A 20,730-nucleotide genomic window follows, 5' to 3' on the forward strand; every position below is an offset into this window, starting at 1 on the left:
AAGACGTCTTTATTGCTAAATTTAATGGACACATTTTATTAGTTATTTAATATTTCAGAATTTCTTGTTGCTGGTCCCTTCTTTAAAACAATTCCTCCCCCTTCAAGATGTCATAACTGTAGGATTTTCTTTCTGTTTTCTTTTTTTAAAAAATTATTTCCTTATGTTTTAAATTTTTATTTATTTATTTATTTATTTATTTATTTATTTATTTATATGAAATTTATTGTCAAATTGGTTTCCATACAACACCCAGCGCTCATCCCAACAGGTGCCCTCCTCAATACCCATCACCCACTTTCCCCTCTTTCCTCCCCCCCCTCCCCCCCCCCCCATCAACCCTCAGTTTATTCTCAGTTTTTAAGAGTCTCTTATGGTTTGGCTCCCTCCCTTGTAACTTTTTTTTTCCTTCCCCTCCCCCCATGGTCTTCTGTTATGTTTCTCAGGATCCACATAAGAGTGAAAACATATGGTATCTGTCTTTCTCTGTAAGACTTATTTCACTTAGCATAACACTCTCTAGTTCCATCCACATTGCTACATTCTTTCTCATTGCCCAGTATTATTCCATTGCTTCTTTTAAAGGTGAATTTTGTTTGCCAGTCTTTTTTTTTTTAGAGAGAGAGAGAGAGAGAGAGAGAGAGAGAGAGAGAGCAAGCACGAGCTGGGGAGAGGGGCAGAGGGAGAGAGAGAGAATCTCAAGTGGGCTCCATGTTCAGCTCAGAGCCCCAGTCAGGGCTATATCCCATGATCCTGGGATCACAACCTCAGCCGAAATCAAGAGTTGGATGCTCAACTGACTGAGCCACTCAGGCACCCCTCCCTTGTTTGCCAGTCTTAAAGTTGTTCAGTATTATATTTTGGCAGCCCCCTTTTCCTTCTCTGTTTTGTTCAATTTAAATAATGTTATGTCAGGTGTACAGGTTTCCCTTTGGCTCCCTATAAACCATATTATCATAGACAAATGAAGGTGTGTGATTACAGTTTTACCTAGAGAAGTCTTGAGTCCTGGAACAGTGCCAGGTGTCTTAGTACATGATCCCTTTAGACCTTGGTTTGAAGAAACATGGTTACCATATTCTCTCAGTAACCATGAATTGATTACATTGGGAATTCTAGAATTTTCAGTTTCTTTCAGTCTGTTTTTTCAGACACTAGATCATTTTAAGTTACAGAGTAAATAAATTGTTGGGGCAAATTTTAAAAAGTGAACTGGGTATTGAGGCTAGAAAGGAAGGTAAAGGCAAACAGCATGTGAAAGATTTTTGAAATGTATCCTAAGGGAGATACAAGCTGAGGAGAAGGACCCTAGGCTTTAGAATTTCACTTCTACTTCTTTCTCTTATAGGGGAAGATGCTTGAAAACTGAAGTGACAGGAAGTGGTAGTTTCTGTGATAGGAACATGGGAGAGCTAAGGCTGTAGAACCTCTATTAGGGGAGAGGGATAAAGATATACCCTCTCAGCCAAGTTCCATTTAAGGCTGTCCCAGGTCTTTTTCCATTTAAGGAATCCTACATAATCTGATACTAAGCCTGAGACAACTGACAGATGTAAAAAAGTAAATATATGGCAGTATTTTAGAGATTGCATAGTCATCATTTAGTTAACAAAAGATAGGTCCCAGAAATGCTTATGACCAGACGTAGAAATTAGATAGGAGACACAGGATTATTTGCTGGAATATCAGACTTGAGTAATGTATTAAATTGAAAAATAAACTAAAATAATGCCATATGTTGAACAAAGTAATATATACATAGGAAGAAGAAGGGGCTACCATTGGGAAAGAAAAGATAATTGTGTTTGAGATTTGGATGTGGGGTAAGACCAGGAGGATGATCTGGCCTTGCAGGTCCTTGCCAGGTATAATGGGTGCTCTAACCCCTTCAAGCTAGTTTCAGACAGCCTATTGTCATATGATCCAGGGGTTTACCAAAGAGAAGATGGGAGAACCATGAGACATCTTCTCTGATCTCCTTTTACCTCTCCTCTTAAGAACTAGGTCAAGTTTATCCTACCTTCTGTGTGAGCTATGCTTATAGAGACAGCAAGGAGTCCTGTTATTCTGTTTATCATGATATGTGTAGAAAGGTATTTTGTGAGTCATCTGTATGCTGTTTTTTTCATAGATGAATATAAAATGTGCACAGCCATATTTTTCTTAGTTGAATGTATACCTTTTAGCTGGAATGTTACTTAGCACTGCGGATTAAGCCAGAAATGATTGAATCCGTTTTGAAAATAAAAAGATATATTTGTTTTTTTTTTTAAATGTTTATTTATTTTGAGAGAGAGTGAGAGAGAGTGAGAGCGAGTGGGGGGAGGGGCAGAGAGAGAGGGAGAAAGAATCCCAAGCAGGCTCTGCACTGACAGTGTGGAGCCCGAGGGAGGGCTCACGAACTGTGAGATCATGACCTGAGCCAAAATCAAGACTTGGATGCTTAACCAACTAAGCCACCCAGACGCCTGAACATGAGATGCCTTTTAATTGTATTTACCAATCAAGAGAAAATTCACTTAAAATTTTTTAAGGTTTTTTTTTTTTAAAACTAAAGTGAACTTTACCCATTATTTTCAATTTCTTTGTACATACTTTTACTTTTTTTAGTGGTCTAGTAATCTTTAAAGATCTTTGCAAAAGTTAAAGTATTCAAGATACATTTTTATATGGTTTTCTCCTTTGCTGCTTTGAGTAAATCCACTGGGGTAATTGGATAATACCAAATGCTAAAGTGCATTCACTGTGACAAGTACTTTAGTTGTAATATCACATTTATCTTCCCAACCCTAGGAGGTCAGAACTGTTATTTTCATTTTGGAGGGATGAGGCTTAACTTTCTCAAATTTTGCTGAGAAGTCTTGTTTTGTTTATGTTGTCGTTGTACCTCCTTGTCCCAGGCCCTCCTACATGGCTTTGGCAGTTATTTAGTGCTCCAACAGTTTGCGTCTGTTGCCACCATAAGCAATTAATTCTAACAGCCTTCTCAAGCCATACATTTATACTGATGTCATGTTAATTCTTCTCTACTGTGACATGGGCCATTGAGATCATTTCTAGGGGATCTCTGTTTTGGGAGAAGACAGGCTGCTTGTCATATAGTAACAGAGATTCTGTTGTATAGAAAAGAAATCTAATTTGCAGTTTCCACCTAACTCTGAAAGCCAAAAGAACTTCATACTGAATTGTAATTTGAGCAATTGGAGAAAATATTTTAATCTCCTTTTGCATTTGCTTATTTTGGTGTATATTTACTTTTTTATTGCTGCTTACAAATTATCATTTATTGTCTCAATGACCTAGTTTATCCTCACATATTCTAAGTTTTTGTTAGCCTCTGCTTTCTCGTGAATTGATTACTTATGTTTAGTTAGAAAATTTTGTTATATCTTCATAAATTAAGCTTTTTTATTGAGGTATAATTTAGGTGTAGTGAAATTTACCCTTTTTTATTATAAAGTCTTAGGAGTTTTGATGAACACATATAGTTGTGTGTAACTACAACTAAAATCAAAGATATAGAACATTTCTATCACCATTTCCATCCCCTGTTATTCCTTTGTGCTTCTTTGTAGTCCTCCTCCATCTCTGACAATCACTGATCAGTTTTCTGCTCCTGTTGTTTTGCCTTTACCAGAGTGTCCTACATATGGAATTATTGTAGCCTTGAGCTGGCTTCTTTCACTGAATGCAATACTTTTGAGATTTGTCCATGTTGTTGCATGTTCCTTTTTATTGCTGAGTAGTATTCCATTGTATGGATGTGTCACAGTTGAGTTTGTTCATTCTTTATTTGAGGAATACTTGGGCTGTTTCCAGTTTTTAACAGTTTTGAATAAAATCACTGTGTACATTCACATACAGGCTTTTATGTGAATATAAGTTTTTTATTTCATCTGGGTTGATATCTAGGAGTAAGATTGCTGAGTAGAATGGTAGGTACGTATTTAAGAAGCTGTCAAACTGTTTTCCGAAATGTTTGTACCAATTTGCTTTCCTAACAATAATGACTGAGAGCCCTTGTTGTTCTGCATCTTTGCCAGTATTGTTAGTTTTTTAAAAAGTCATTTTTATAGGTATATGGTCATATCTTGTAATTTATTTGGCTTTATCTAATGAGTGATGATGTTGAGCTACTGTCATTTGCTTATTTGCCATCTCTGTATTCCTGGTGAAGTATCTGTTCAAATATTTTCCCATTTTTAAAATTAAGTTATTGTATAATTATTGAGTTGTACAAGTTTTAAAAAGATATATATTTCTCATATTCCTTTATGATATAAATAATTTACAAATGTTTTATCAATCAAAGTATATGTCTTGAGTTTTCATTCTCTTAACAGTGTCTTGAAGAGCAGAAACTTTTTTGGTTTATTAGGTTCAATTTATCATTTTTTTCTTTTATGGATCATGCTTTTGGTGTGGTAGCTAAGAAGTTTTTGTCTAATCTAAGGCCACAAGGTTTTATGTATACAATCTGTTTTGAGTTAATTTTTGTATATGTTACCAGGTTCCTTTTTTGTTTTTGTTTTTGTTTTTTGGGGGCAGATATCGGAATCTTAATTATTCTGGCACCATTTTTAAATTTCTTTTTAAATGTTTATTTTTTTTTGAGAGACAGAGACAGAGTGCAAGTGAGGGAGGGGCAGAGAGAGAGAGAGAGAGAGAGAGAGAGAGAGAGAGAGAGAATCCAAAGCAGACTCCAGGCTCTGAGCTGTCAGCGCAGAGCCTGACGTGGGGCTTGAATTCATGGACTTCGATATCATGACCTGAACTCAAATCTGATGCTTAACTAACTGAGCCACCCAGGCATCCCTCTGGCACCATTTTTAAAAAACACTATCCTTTCCACATTGAATTGCATTTGCACCTTGTTGGAAATCTACCCTCCCCTCTCCTTTGACTGCTCTGGCTCACATCACTCTCTTTCCTTCATGATATTGACCACACTTTGCTTTCTTGTTTAACTGCCTCCTCTTCACTAAGCTCCTTGAGAGGAGGAGCTTTTGTATGGGACCAAGGATAGAAAGGGTATCCAAGCAGAGGTAATGATAATTGCTGGGGTAGAGCTTTGACATGTCTGAAAACATGCCGAAAGGGGTCATCAAGAACAACATGAAGCTGCAGAAATAGATGGTGGTCAAATCCTGTAGGGCCTTAGTGAGGCCATAGTACCAAAGGAGACTATGGTCTAAGACAAAAGGATTGGCATAGAGAGGGAACAGGGCATCATCACACTGTGATACTCCTTTTTGTCAAAGTGTATAAAAGAGGGGCAATAAAAAACTTCATTTATTTATTACCTGTGTCATGTTTCACAGCTCCCTAAAGAGTTCTGCCCACTGCTTTTCTTGGGTTAAAATGGATTAAGCCTTCCTTACGTATTGGTTATTTTAGTCAGAATATAGTAATATTTTACTAAATTTACATGTGACTAAACTTTTCCCAGAGGAAATTTGCGAGAGCTATGTTTCCAGGATTCCTGTCACTAATGGATACCTCTTGTAGCACAAAACCTGGAGACGGCCTGGTTGACCCTTTACTCCTCATTGCCACTTCCAGATCATTCTCCTCTCCTCCCTAAACATTCTCTCTTGACTTTCAATCAGCTATCCCACTGTATACTCACTATCTCTCTGTTACATTCATCTCTGAAACTTATCTGCCTCCATGCTTGATGGTGTAGGTACTGGCTCCCTGTGATTCTCCAACGTTAGATCTGTGGTAATTCTATGGGATTTCAGTATCCACATGTATTATCCTTTCAGTACCCTGCCTTTCAGTTTTTGGCCTCTTCTCCTTCAATGTCTTGTATTCTGTTCCCTGCTTTCACCTGTCCTTCTTGTGGTTAATATCTTGACCTTGTTATTCCCTGTAAATGCAGCCCCTCCAGGCAGTCCACTCAGCCACACCTCCTACCTTTTCTGTTTACTCCCTGTGGTACCAAGTCCCACAATTCTTTGACCTGACCTGTTGTTCCTACTACCTTTTCCCTTCCTTCATGTCTTCCATGCTCTTTCCCCTTTTTGCCCAGTTGTAAGTCCTTCCTCATAACATTTATAGCCATTTCCTTGCGTGTCTCAGTTCCCTTCCTTGCTTCATCATTCTTCATTGGCAAAAGCCACACACAGTGAAATTATACTATCTCCAGACTCTGCTCATGCAGCCTCACAGCTGAATAAGATTGAGGGTAATCATGCTGAATGGTCTCACTCTTAAGTCATGACCACTGGACTCCGGAGGCCTTGGTGCTGCCTGAAAATTGTACCACATTTTCTTCATTTATTTGCCCTCTAATTCTTCTAGATTAAGGATCTTCTAGATTAAGGGTTTTCTTTATAGGGTCAAATAGTATTTTCAGCGTTGTAAGCCAGATGGTCTCTCACAACTATGCAACTCTGTTGTGGCCTGAAAACAACCACACACAATACGTAAAGGAATGATAGTGGCATACTCTCTCCTCCCCCAAAGGCTTTCTTTACCTGTCTTCCAGGATTCCACATATATCTGGATTTCTTTCACCCTCTTTGGCTGATCTTTCTCAGTCACTTAGACTGGTTGCTCCTCAGTTCCCCAGCCTTTAAATGTTGGAGTTCCCCCAGCGTTCACTTCTGTGATCCCTTCTCTTTTCTAAATACCTTTTACTCCGTGGGTGATTTCATCTCTTCCTGTAGCATTGACTACTTGCCATGTACTGATGACTTCAGAATTTTCACCTGTGATCTAGAGATCCTTCACTCTCAACTTGTCTATCCAGCTACCTACCTAGTACCTCCACTTCAGCATCTAGTAGGCATTTCCAATTTAATATGTTTCAGAGAGAACTCCTGACCTTCCACAGTCCTCATTCTATTGTCTTCCCAGTTCCAGTAAGTGGAAGCTCCCTCCTCCATGTTGCTCAAATAAAAAACTTGGAAACCATTCTCTATATCTCTTTACATCCCACATTGAACATTCAACAAGTTCTAATTTTTTTTAATGTTTGTTTATTTTTGAGAGCTACTGAGACAGAGCTCACGTGGGGGAGGAGCAGAGAGAGAGACACACACAGAATCCAAAGCAGGCTCCAGGCTCTGAGCTGTCAGCACAGATCCCAATGCGGGGCTCGAATTCACAAATGGTGATATCATAACCTGAGCCAAAGTCGAAGTCTTAACCTACTGACCAGCCAGGTGCCTCTCAACAAGTTCTACTTTTGAGGTAGATCCAGAATTTAACCATGTCTTAGCTCTTACATCATTCACATTCTGCCATGATCTCTTTTCTTGAATTAACATAGTAGCTTCTTAACCAGTCTGTTTCTGTGTTGCCATTATTTTTTTGAATTTTTAAATTTTATTTAAATCCAAGTTAGTTAACATATAGTGTATTAATTTCAGGAGTAGAATTTAGTGATTTATCACTTGCATATAACACCCAGTCCTCATCCCAACAAGTACTCTCCTTAGTGCCCATCACCCATTTAGCTCATTCCCCCTACCCAACACCCCTCCAGCCAGCCTCAATTTGTTCTCTGAATTTAAGAGTCTCTACGGTTTGCCTCCCTCTTTTTATCTTATTTTTCCTTCCCTTCCCCTATGTTCATCTGTTTTGTTTCTTAAATTCCACATATGAGTGAAATCATATATTTATCTTTCTCTGACTGACTTACTTCACTTAGCATAATACACTCTAGTTCCATTTGCCTTGCCATTCTCTAGTCTACTCAACATAGTAGCTGTAGCGAACTATTTAATACAAAGAGAAATCATGTCTCTCTTATGCTAAAAACTCTTCAAAGTCAGTCCTTACATAATTTGGCTCTCATTTCTCTCTGACCCCTCTGTATCTCCCTTCCTCCCCTGCAGCCACCAGCCACATTGGCCTCCTTGATGTTCCTCATACCAACAGCAACATCTGCCTCAGGATCCTTGCAATGGTTTAATTCCTTCTGCCTGGAATGCTCTTCCTCCAGATAGCCCCTTCATCTGCTCTCCTCCCTTAACTCCTTCAGGTCCCCTAACTCCTACGTCTTCAGGACGTACTTACCACCTTTCCAGTTAGGCCTTCCCTAACCTCAGGGCACCTGGCTGGCTCAATCAGTAGAGCATGCAACTCTTGATCTCGGGGTTTCGAGTTTGAGCCAACGTTGGGTATAGAGATTACTTAAAAAAAGTAAAATCTTTAAAAACAAAACCAAAATGATATCTCCTCACTCATGCCACCTCCACATTTCCTGTCCCCCTTTCTTGTCTTATTTTTCTTTATTGTGTTTATTATTCTCTTTTATTAGCAGTGTCTGCTTTATGCCTGTCTTTCCCTAACTGGAATGGAAGCTCCCTGATGGCCAGGACTTTTTTCTGTTTTGCTCAGTTATACTTACCCTATACCTAGGATAGTTCCTGGAACATAGTAGTCATTCAGTACATATCTTTTGAATAAATGCATTTTTATAGATATTTGAAAAATACTTATATTCTATTAGTCTCTTAAATTCACATAAATGATAATATTAATGGTTATCAAGAAGAAAAGGTAGTATTCTCTTCCCTCTAAGAATCAGACTCCAGGTGTTTGTCCATATGCATAAATAATCTGTAACCATGGTGTCAATACAGTTTTATATTCTTATTTTGCTACTTAATATCACATCATGTCATTAATCTTAATTTTCCTAACTATCACTTCCAATTTTTTGTAAAAAAAGTATTTCAACATAGACTTATATGGAACTTCTTCCTTTTTTAAAAAAAGATTTATCTTTTTCTGACTTGTAAAAATAGGATAATACTTTCTAAACTGCAGCCTGTTACTAGTAATATATAACATTAACTATGTTCAGTCTAAAAATCAAGCCTGACTGGCTTAGTGAGTTAGGCTGAATTTTTAGTGCTCTAAAATGTGGAAGAATTACCAATATGGATGAATTCCAGTCTTAGGGAATCAGTGGCAACTTCAAGAGAAATGGGAATTATCACTGTATTTATTTATTTATTTATTTATTTATTTATTTATTTATTTATTGTTAATGTTTATTTTTGAGAGAAAGAGAGACAGAGAGAGAACATGAGTGGGGGAGGAGCAGAGAGAGAGGGAGTCACAGAATCCAAAGCAGGCTCCAGGCTCTGAGCTGTCAGCATAGAGCCCAACGCAGGGCTTGAACTCAACGAACTGCAAGATCATGACTTGAGCCAAAGTCGGATGCTTAACTGACTGAGCTACCCAGGTGTCCCACCACTGTATTTATTTTTAATAATCATGTAAAAGTTACCCTAGATTAATTATACATTTGACTGAAGACTTCAGTGGTTATGTAGAATCTCCTTGAGGGATCCAGAGCGCTCATGAAAACCTTAAACTCAGTATTTCCAAAATTGCATCAAACCAGTGCTGATTTATCTCATTTTCTTTCCTGCCTCACAGTAACATCTACTAAATTACCACCTTTGAAGTTGGGCATGGCTTCACTCTAAGGCAGAGTGGATGTCCAGCCCCCTGTTTCCTTGTCCAGGCTTACCTCTTCTGTCCTCCTTGCACTTAACCTTAAGCCTCCTTAGGCTTAAATGATAATGAGCTTACTGCAGTTTTCCTAGCTTTCCTAGTATACTTGCATGGTTTTTCACACATTGATTCCTCTACTTTCTTTTCCCATTTGCTAGGAATATTCCTATTTCTCCTTCAAGTCTTTGCTGAAGGCTTTTCTTGGCAGTACCTTCTATGACCATGCAGGGTTCAGTATACCCCGAGCTACTGTGGTGTTTATAAGTTGAATGCATGTCTCCCCACAGTACTAAAATTTAAATTGCAAGGATATTGGCTTATTCACCTTTGTTATTCTGTCCTGGAGATGGAAAACCTTTTAGTAAGTATTGTGTATATTTGTGGAATAAATAAAAAGCAGTATATTGATAGTCTTCATACTGACTCCTCAGTATTCTTTTTTCCCAGATATTCCATGTTAATTTTAAGTCTTTTAATTTAATTTAATTTATTTTATTTTATTTTATTTTATTTTTTTATGTTTATTTATTTTAGAGAGAGAGAGACAGAATGCAAGTGGAGGAGGGGCAGAGAGAGAGGGAGACACAGAATCCAAAACAGGATGTAGGCTTGGGTGGCTGGGTTCAAACCCATGAATCTTGAGATCATGACCTTAGCTGAAGTCAGACACTTAACTGACTGGACCCCTATTTTTTTACTTTTTAGAGAGAATGCACACAAGCCCAGGAGAGGGACAAAAAGAGAAAGAAAGAGAATCTTAAGCAGGCTCCCCATTCAGCTCAGAGCCCGACGTGGGGCTCAGTCTCAGGTCCCTGGAATCATGATCTGAGCTGAAATCAAGAGTCATACTATCAACCAACTGAGCCACCCAGGTGCCCCTAAGTCCTTCTAATGAATTTCTTCTGCCTTCCCCCCTTCTTCAGCTCCTTTTCCCATTTGCTTGCTTTTCCCATTTACTTTTCAAATTTGACTGGCTTTTTTTCATGACTCTACATGGAACATGCTCCCTCTCCCAGGAATTCAAGCTGTCTACTTTTCATTTTAATAGCCTTTGAGATTTAGTTCCAAAAAGCCTTTTCACATCAACTAGATACAATTATGTTATACCTGTCCTTACTTCCCCTTGTCTGAGCATGCAGTTTCCATGGCTCATTCTTCATTCTCCATATCACATACTTTTTCCTCACTGCTTGCTTATAGTTATACAGTCATAAAATCTGAGTTGAAAGAGACCTTAGAAGTTCATTATTTTTGCTTCTCACTCAGTGAAGGAATTGGCTCTGTGTATCCAGTTGATGACTGTGTCACTGTTTAAACTCCCCCCCCCCCCCCCACCCCAGGGCCACTAACTGAATCCTTCCTGGGACAGCCCATTCCACTCTTGCTAGGCAGCTCTAGTCATTCAGTAATTTCTCTTCACTGTGTCAGATTGACCTCTCTAGTCCATTCATGCATCCTAAGTTTTCCCTTGGGAACTCATTTCCCTAAAACAGACTATAGAGATGTTTGAATATACTTTGCTATCCCTTGATAGAGCAATAGGCTAAGGATGTTGGGGAAAATTCGGATTGCCTTGACTCACGCAGTGCTAGAAAATAATTTTTAGAAGGCTTAAAAACTTATGAAACCCTTAAAGAACTTGGAAAAAATTCAAATGGATTTTTTTGAACCTCAGGGTATGAAAAGATTTTTTAAGCTTCACATTTAAGGAAGAAACCAGAAAGGAAAACATGGATTGGACTCTATGAAAACTGAAATCAGGAAAAGATATTTGTAATACACATGACAAGCACAGTTATATCTAACAGCTTTTGTTAATAAGAGGAACAAAAAAGGGGATACCCCGATGGGCAAATGGGGGAAAACATGAATTTAAGATTTATGAAAATATTCTGAAAAAAATACTCAAAATACTGGATGTCAAATTAAGATGTCAGTGTTTGCCTGTGAACTTGACAAACACTTAAAAAGTGTTAATATACTGTATTGATGACTTCATAGTGAAATGAACATACAGATTTTATTTTTTGTTTTTTTTTTAACATACTAATTTTGGAAATGTGAGCAGGTATATAGCCTTTTTGAGGAGGAGTTTGACAATATGTTCATACCTTTGATCAGGACAATATGTTCATACCTTTGATACTAGGAATTTATCATGAGGAAATTATCAGATGTACAAAATGATTGATGTTTATACAGGTGTGTCCTCTTGGGTCCTCTGGGAAGCAGATGCTGAAGTTAAGAGTGTTAGAAATAGATTGGGAGTGAGAGGCAGAGAGGGGAGGTAATGCCTGTAAGAGACAGGGAGGAACCAGTACTGGAAACGAAAAGGCTTCAGGCTCTGATGCAGATTTTGACAGCTGTGAAAGGAAAGAAGCTGAAGCAGAACTTGGCAGAGAGCCTCAGAGGCTATTCAGGTCTGGCAGTCTGGGCCAACCCAGTGGAGACCTCTCTGACTGCCTGTTAGGGGGGGCTCACCTAGTGCAGAAGGGGCCAGGCCCTGACACGCTCTTTGTGCTCAGTCCTGGGCTAGGGGCTGCCAGGAAGGAGTGGTCTTGGGTGGAATACTGTGCATCCTGAAGGCTCTAAAGCTGGAAGCTATCAGCCAACTGCATTCTTTGTAGCCAAAGGGCTAGTTCTTGCTGGAAGGGAGATGTAAGTACTATACCACAAAATGGATGTTTATTGCAGTGTTATTAAAATGACATGATTAGAAATGCTATTTTTTCCTATAATAAACATAAAATACTCCCATTTCTAATTAAGAGTGGGAAGGTAACTTCAAGATAAGATTACATTTATTATTTTAAGCAGCCATGTATTACTGTAAACTTTTGTTAACCTTGATACCCCTAATTTTTTATCACATGAACTACTATCAAGAATTTACATGTCTTGATCTTTTGAGGCTGAATATTAGACTTTGTATTTACCCTCTAACTTTTATATTTACTGGAGATGATGATAAAATTGAGGTGATATTTTGATGGGATTTAGACTACCCCAAACTGCCTTAAACTGAGAATGCCCTGGAGGAGATCCAGGTGTGCACATAGGAGGCCAATGTGTTGCTTTGCCTTACACTGCCCAGTCTCACTGGTTTCAGTTGAATTCTTTCTTTTTCCCCTGGGGTGTAATTAGCATCCACTTCTAGAATCAGGTAATGTTAGTACTTGTTTTTAGGAAAATTTTAGATCAGCACTCTTAAGTTTATTTTAAAGTTTCCTTAACCTGAAGATTTAATAAAATGATTTTAATCAATGAGTCTGTGGAATCTTTCAAAGAACTCTGCCTGTTTGAAAGCCATACAATAGGCCTAGGTAATTATTTTGACCACTCTCTGCTTTTCGTTGTCTCTTACTTTTTTTTTTTTTTTTTTTTTGGTCCTAAAGAACTCCCAAGAAACACACCAGGGGACAGTTTGAAAACTTTGGTTCTTTGATTAATTTCTTTTTAATACGAAATTTATTGTCAAATTGGTTTCTATACGACACCCAGTGCTCATCCCAAAAGATGCCCTCCTCAATGCCCATCACCCACCCTCCCCTCCCTCCCACCCCTCATCAACCCTCAGATTGTTCTCAGTTTTTAAGAGTCTCTTATGGTTTGGCTCCCTCCCTCTCTAACTTTTTTTTTTCCTTCCCCTCCCCCATGGTCTTCTGTTAAGTTTCTCAGGATCCACATAAGAGTGAAAACATATGGTATCTGTCTTTCTCTGTATGACTTATAGCATAACACTCTCCAGTTCCATCCATGTTGCTACAAAAGGCCATATTTCATTCTTTCTCATTGCCACGTAGTATTCCATTGTGTATATGAACCACGATTTCTTTATCCATTCATCAGTTGATGGACATTTAGGCTCATTCCATAATTTGGCTATTGTTGAGAGTGCTGCTATAAACATTGGGGTACAAGTGCCCCTATGCATCAGCACTCCTGTATCCCTTGGGTAAATTCCTAGCAGTGCTATTGCTGGGTCAGAGGGTAGATCTATTTTTAATTTTTTGAGGAACCTCCACAGTGTTTTCCAGAGCAGCTGCACCAGTTTGCATTTCCACCAACAGTGCAAGAGGGTTCCCGTTTCTCCACATCCTTGCCAGCATCTATAGTCTCCTGATTTGTTCATTTTAGCCACTCTGACCAGCACGAGGTGGTAATCTCAGTGTGGTTTTGATTTGTATTTCCCTGATGAGGAGTGATGTTGAGCATCTTTTCATGTGCCTGTTGGCCATCTGGATGTCTTCTTTAGAGAAGTGTCTATTCATGTCTTCTGCCCATTTCTTCACTGGATAATTTTTTTTTTTTTCGGGTGTGGAGTTTGGTGAGTTCTTTATAAATTTTGGATACTAGCCCTTTGTCAGATAATGTCATTTGCAAATATCTTTTCCCATTCCTGCGGTTGACTTTTAGTTTTGTTGATTGTTTCCTTTGCAGTGCAGAAGCTTTTTATCTTCATGAGGTCCTAATAGTTCATTTTTGCTTTTAATTCCCTTGCCTTTGGGGATGTGTCAAGTAAGAAATTGCTGCAGCTGAGGTCAGAGAGGTTTTTTCCTGCTTCTCCTCTAGGGTTTTGGTGGTTTCCTGTCTCACATTCAGGTCCTTCATCCATTTTGAGTTTATTTTTGTGAATGGTGTAAGAAAATGGTCTAGTTTCATTCTTCTGCGTGTTGCTATCCAGTTCTCCCAGCACTATTTGTTAAAGAGACTGTGTTTTTTCCATTGGATTTTCTTTCCTGCTTTGTCAAAGATTAGCTGGCCATACTTTTGTGGGTCCAATTCTGGAGTCTCTATTCTATTCCTTGGTCTATGTGCCTGTTTTTGTGCCAATACCATGCTATCTCGATGATTACAGCTTTGTAGTAGAGGCTAAAGTCTGGGATTGTGATGCCCCCTGCTTTGGTCTTCTTCAAAATTACTTTGGCTATTCGGGGCCTTTTGTGGTTCCATGCAAATTTTAGGATTGCTTGTTCTAGCTTCGAGAAGAATGCTGGTACAATTTTGATTGGGATTGCATTGAATGTGTAGATTGCTTTGGGTAGTATTGACATTTTAACAATATTTGTTCTTCCAATCCATGAGCACAGAATGTTTTTCCATTTCTTTATATCTTCTTCAATTTCCTTCATAAGCTTTCTATAGTTTTCAGCATACAGATCTTTTACATCTTTGGTTAGGTTAATTCCTAGGTATTTTATGGTTCTTGGTGCAATTGTGAATGGGATCAGTGTCTTTATTTGTCTTTCTGTTGCTTCATTATTAGTGTATAAGAATGCAACTAATTTCTGTACATTGATTTTGTATCCTGAGACTTTGATTAATTTTATAAAGATAAAAATTGTGGGAAAATAAAGTTAAAATGAAGCTATTAAAACCAAGTCACATTTCTGTTCCTCTAAGGCTCATTGTTATACCTAGAGAAAGGGGCAGTTTCAAGAATGTTTACAAGTAAGGAAACTTGTTATCTAATGTATTTTGTGAAAGAATCAGCAAATGTTTCCCCATAATTGGCTGATAGGAAAAAGGTCATCTACTATATGTGTCCCTAGGGACCCAGAACAATTGTGTGCCACCTCTGTCGTATTGCCGATACTCCCCAAAGTGAAATTTTGAAGAAGGTAGAGCACCGAAACTTCCTTCGGCTATCTCAATGTTTTGTTACTTTTTTCCCCATGATTCATTATATATTATAACTTAAAAAAAAGTGTGTTAGACTTTGCCAGGAATTAAAGGTACTATATGTTTTTTACTTCTAGGTAGTGTATGTATAGATGTAAATATATATGTGTTTGTGAATGTATGATGTATATATGTATTTAAAACAAAGTGTAAAAGCAAACTGCATAATCAAGTGTAGGTAGTGGTTTCATTAGTCTAACTTGGAATGAGACTGTGATTGCCTGTCATGAGTTTGTGTTTCTCAGAGGTAAGTTCTTAAGGTCAGGGCTGTGTCTTACTCCTCTTGAGACCCTGCTACCCAGCACAGTGATTTACACATAGTAAGTGATCATTGATATTGCAGACTGGAATTTCACTTCCAGTTTGTTGTTTTGTTTTATTTTGTTTTAATTTAGGTTTTGCCACTAGAAGGACTTGGTCAGCTCTTGTCCCCTTCTTATTTTACCTTCAATAATGTCCTGTTAATTTATTAAAACCTTTTTATTCTAAAACTTGTTTTGGAAATTTGACTAGTCAGGTAGTAGCAGTGGAAAATATTAAAAACAACTATTTATAATATTTTTATGTGACTCATTCATACTTCCTGATCAAAACTTTTATCCACAGAGATATTAAGTAGACTTTTTGGCAGGTATTCAGAAACACAGGAAGTGAATAATCAAAAGCAGATCTTTGAAATGAGCTTACATAAATGACAGAAAAATAACCTAGTTTTATTAGTCAGAATTTAATGATGAACTAGTACAAAACCTATCCTGTTTTTTTAAGCAAATTTTACTTATCAACCGAATTGCTTACTAAGCAAGCATTTAACAAAAATATGCTATTCATTACATTAAAACCCTAAAGCTACTTTCTTACCATATTTTTTTTACATCAGGAAGTAGCATTCAGCATGGAATGTTCTACACTCTTACACGATTTATCTAAGGCAAGGCTCTCAACAGGGTCCCCAAACAGTTGTGTTCTGTGGTACTTCTTTGCCTTTACCAAGTGAGACTCTTGAGATAGACTCTTCAAAATTCCTCAGTCAGCTACTCATCTCTTGTCTCTAATGTGTTTCTCATCCTCCTTCATAACCTCATTCATAATTGCAAAAGGAGACAATGAACTTTTTTTTTCCCTTTACCAAACTACTATACTCATGATTTACTTTCTCCAAATACAAAATTTTACCTCGCTGCAGTGCTTAGGGATTTTTTTCTACCCTAAATGCCACCTTCTCTCTTGGTATATATACCACTTTCCTGACTCATTTCAATATTATTGTCTTCTCTGAAAACTGCTTTGGCCTTTAATGATCTCTTTCTCCACATGTCCGTAACTACCATTGCTCTTTCCCTTAGTTTTTTCTTACTTTTCTGTTCTGGCATAGGAGAGGGACATGAGCTACTGCCTACATGCCACACAATGACTAGAGGTGAGACAGCTGGATGGAGGGAGTAAGGTGAAGTATATATAATTAAAAAACAAAACCTTAGGCCAATTTGATGTGCTTTGTATCATTATGTAATTTTCACTTTTTAAATTGTGAAAATATGGCTATCATCTGTAAGTGTTCATCACAGAGCTTTTGTTGTGTGCTTTTATATAAGGACATCTTCCAACTGACAGGAGTCATTTCATGTTGGAACAATGTGTTCGGTTGTATGTGGAGTGGTTAAGTCACAAGGCCAGCCTTCAAAAGCTTCTGTTACCCAGAATGTACAGAGGTAGATTGTTGTTAGCATTCTGTAAAATCCAATTATGATATATACCTGTCTATCTGTGAGATTGCATTCACAATCCCAGTGTGTGTGTGTATGGGGGCGGGTGTGTGTATGGGTGTGCATGGTGCCAGAAACATTATTTTCTTGCTACAGTGGTAAGGTTCTTCTCCCTTTCATCATATATTGTCATATACAAAACAGAATACTATACCACAGAATGAATGTAGTAGATCTACATACTAGAAGCAGTTTTCAGGAGAGATTAAGGGAAAAAAAATCACAATGCAGAGCAATAGACCACTACCATTTATATAAACAAAGACACTTGCATATTCACTTATGCTCATACATGTATGGTCTGTCTCTGGAAGTATACATAGGTTTGCTGAAGTACTAGCAAGTCAAGGGTAGGAAGGGAACTTATTTTGCAGTTTTCTTATTGGCACTGTTTGCATTTTTCTTACTATAATCCATATTACTACTTTTTTTAAAATGCCACATTTCCTTAGTATCTTGTGTAGTCAAAAGTAGGATAGCAGTTTTTGAGGTAGTATGGATTTGAAATTCCCACAACTTCTCTTGTACCTTTTTCCCCCCATTCCTCACTGTTGCAAACAGTGAATATGTGTTTGGTTTACAACTTGGGACAATAGTAGAAGGAATATCTGCTTTGCAGGCAGATCAGACCTGTGTCTACATCATACTGGCTTTTATGATTTGGAGTAATTTATTTGATTTTATAGAAGCCTTGAATATGTATAGTTCAGAAAATAATAAACATAGTTAAATAAAATATACTTAATGAGCTGCATAGTGATAGACATATAATAGGAATTCTACAAATGATAATTATTTCTATTTTAGTTGGATAACTAAAGGACTTAAGTTTTTTTAATTCATTAATGTTTATTTATTTTTGAGAGAGAGTGACATAGTGCGAGCAGAGGACGGGCAGAGACACACACACACACACACACACACACACACACACACACAGAATCCAAAGCAGGCTCCAGGCTTTGAGCCATCAGCGCAGAGCCCAATGTGGGGCTTGAACCCATGAACAGTGAGATCATGACCTGCGCCGAAGTTGGATGATTGACTGAGCCACCCAGATGCCCCAGGACTTGTTCAGATTTTTAGATCACTGCTTTCTTAAATGTACTAAAACTGGATCATTAACAATTGTATTTACTCTGGCATGCTTCTGTGGCAAATACCTAATTTTGAATATCTCCTTGGCTCTTAGAGTATTTTTTTAGTGAAATAGCTTATTTTCCCTTTTTAATCCTGTAAAGTCTTTTAAGTAAAAGTAATGTGCTTTGTTTTCCTGGATGTAAATGGGAGTTTACTCTTTTATATTATTTTTGCATATGTGGGTAAATGTTTTAATATATATTATATATTGCATATATTTATCCAGCAAGGAAACCATGGTTTTAAGCATGAGTCAAGTGTGTAGATTACAAGTGACAACTTGATGATAATGAAAATTTTTAAATTCCTTTTTAACATGGATATATTATTTAGATATAGGGTTTTTTAGAGTAATCTCTTTTTTAATATATATATTTTTTCTTTTTTTTAGCTCTTTCAGTCTCACATGCCAACAAAAACAACTTGTCCATCCTCACAAGTATCTGATGATGAACAGAAAGTGAGTATATCTTTCAAATAGAGCCATATTGTACTCCACATACCTCTAGGGTTTCAAAATAACTGCTCAGAGACCTGACATTTTGTTTGTATCTTGAATGTAAATTAACTTTTATGTTGATTGAAATTGAAAATCAGTAATAGATTGAATAATTGTTGAATGTTTTCAGTGTCTCTTACCGATGTATGGGACTTGAAACAAATTAAAACTCTTGACTGCTTCCAGAGCATTCAGTAGGAGGACTAGCACTGCTTTTGCTGGGCATGCTTACAGAACTTGGTGGGTATAGAGAACTCCTTTAATGACAGGGTGTAGGAAGTCTCCAGGTGGCCCTGCAGATGCCTTCCTGAGTGTGAGATCAAGCTCTTAATGCTTCCAACATTCTTCTAAGTGTGCCTGAGTAAGAGGGATGTGTTTTAGTAATTCATATTAAAACATATATTAAAAAAGAGGGAGCATATTTAACTTGGTGAAAGAGGTGAGTTGATGATTTTTTAAATAGAAAATGGCAAAAACAAGCACAGGTAATTCAGTAAGATTAAATTATTTCCTTTAGTTTTGTGCCCATTAAGCCTCTTCTTGCTTTTCCCTCTTCCTTCACAAATGCTAAGTTCCCCATGGTTTTGATAAATTATAGTTTGACCACCAAACTACCATCCTTTTTATCTTTTTTCTCTCATTGGTAATAATGGTCTGCTCCATCTTTATTTTATCAACTTGCAAACTTTTAGAATTACTCTTTATCTGCCTTCTAATACATTGCTTTGCTTAAACTGCTGTCAATAGTCACTAGTAATCCTTTAGTGATGAATGCACTAAGTGGATTGCTTAGTCCTCATTTTCTCTGGTCCCTGTTCTTCGTTAAATTATGGTGACCACTGGCACATTTTTGAGAAGCTTCTGTTATTTTCATGACCTAACAGTCTTACAGCTGTAGAACCCGAAGGGATTCTACAGGCCATTTAGTTCAAGTTTTATCTGATAAGCATGTGCTAATCAAGTAAAAACTCTAACAAGTATCTAATCTTGAATACTTTCATTACTGAGAAGCACAGTGTTTCTTCACTTTCTCTTTTTTTTTTAATTTTTAATGTTTATTTATTTATTTAAAAATTTAAAAAAAAATTTTTTTTTTCAACGTTTATTTTATTTTTGGGACAGAGAGACAGAGCATGAACGGGGGAGGGGCAGAGAGAGAGGGAGACACAGAATCGGAAACAGGCTCCAGGCTCTGAGCCGTCAGCCCAGAGCCCGACGCGGGGCTCGAACTCACGGACCACGAGATCGTGACCTGGCTGAAGTCGGACGCTTAACCGACTGCGCCACCCAGGCGCCCCTTTATTTTAAATATTTTTTAAGGAAGTATGATTGACATATCAAAATTATATATATATTTTAAAGTTTAAAGCTTTTTGTTTTTATTTTTTTATTTTATTATTTCTCTTAATGTGAAATTTATTTTTGAGGAAGAGAGAGAGAGACAGAGTGTGAACAGGGGAGGGGCACAGAGAGAGGGAGACACAGAATCCGAAGCAGGCTCCCAGCTCTGAGCTGTTAGCACAGAGCCCAATGCAGGGCTGGAACTCAAGAATGGCAAGATCATGACCTAAGCCGAAGTCGGACGCTTAACCTGACTGAGGCACCCAGGTGCCACTTTACTTTCTTTTTCTTAATGATAAAGATAACATACTTATGTGACTAAAAGGGATCTAAAGGGCAGAAATGAGAATATAGTATACTAGTTTTCTATTGCCCCATAACAAATTGCCGTGAATTCAGCTTCTTAAAACAGTACCTATTTATTAGCTCATAGTTCTGTAGGTTATAAAACTAGGTTGGCATAGCTTGCTTTTCTGCTCAGGGTCTCACTTAAGATGTTGGCTGGCTGGGTTCTTATTTGAAGCTCCCCTTCAGACTCTTTCAGGTTGTTGGCAGAATTTAGTTTCTTGCTGGCTGGTTGCTGTCAGCTCCTAGAGAACATTCTTATGTCCTTGCCATATGCTTCTCTGTCATTCATACAACAGGGGAGAACTAATGTCAAATCAGGTTTCAAATCCCTTTCACCTGAAAGATCCCAGTGCATTTTAAGGGCTCACCTGATTAGTTCAGACCCACCAAGGATAATCTCCCTTTCTTAGATTAACTGATTTGGGACCTTAATTACATCTGCAAAATCCCTTCATGGCAGCACATAGTTTGCTG

The 20,730-nt window shown here is 37.7% G+C and overlaps 1 protein-coding gene across 6 annotated transcripts in view; it reads left to right on the top strand.

Moving 5' to 3' along the window:
* The window catches only part of SEPTIN10 (septin 10), a 121,419-nt gene that overhangs the window by 7,869 nt on the left and 92,820 nt on the right, over positions 1 to 20,730 (top strand). For all 6 annotated transcript variants that reach the window (XM_047852093.1, XM_047852089.1, XM_047852091.1 and 3 more), the window contains exon 2: positions 18,460 to 18,528. In XM_047852093.1, coding sequence (XP_047708049.1) covers positions 18,460 to 18,528 — 69 coding nt within the window. The remainder of the gene's footprint in view (positions 1 to 18,459; positions 18,529 to 20,730) is intronic.

Source organism: Prionailurus viverrinus, chromosome A3 (genome assembly GCF_022837055.1).
Source record: "Prionailurus viverrinus isolate Anna chromosome A3, UM_Priviv_1.0, whole genome shotgun sequence".
Lineage (NCBI taxonomy): Eukaryota > Metazoa > Chordata > Mammalia > Carnivora > Felidae > Prionailurus > Prionailurus viverrinus.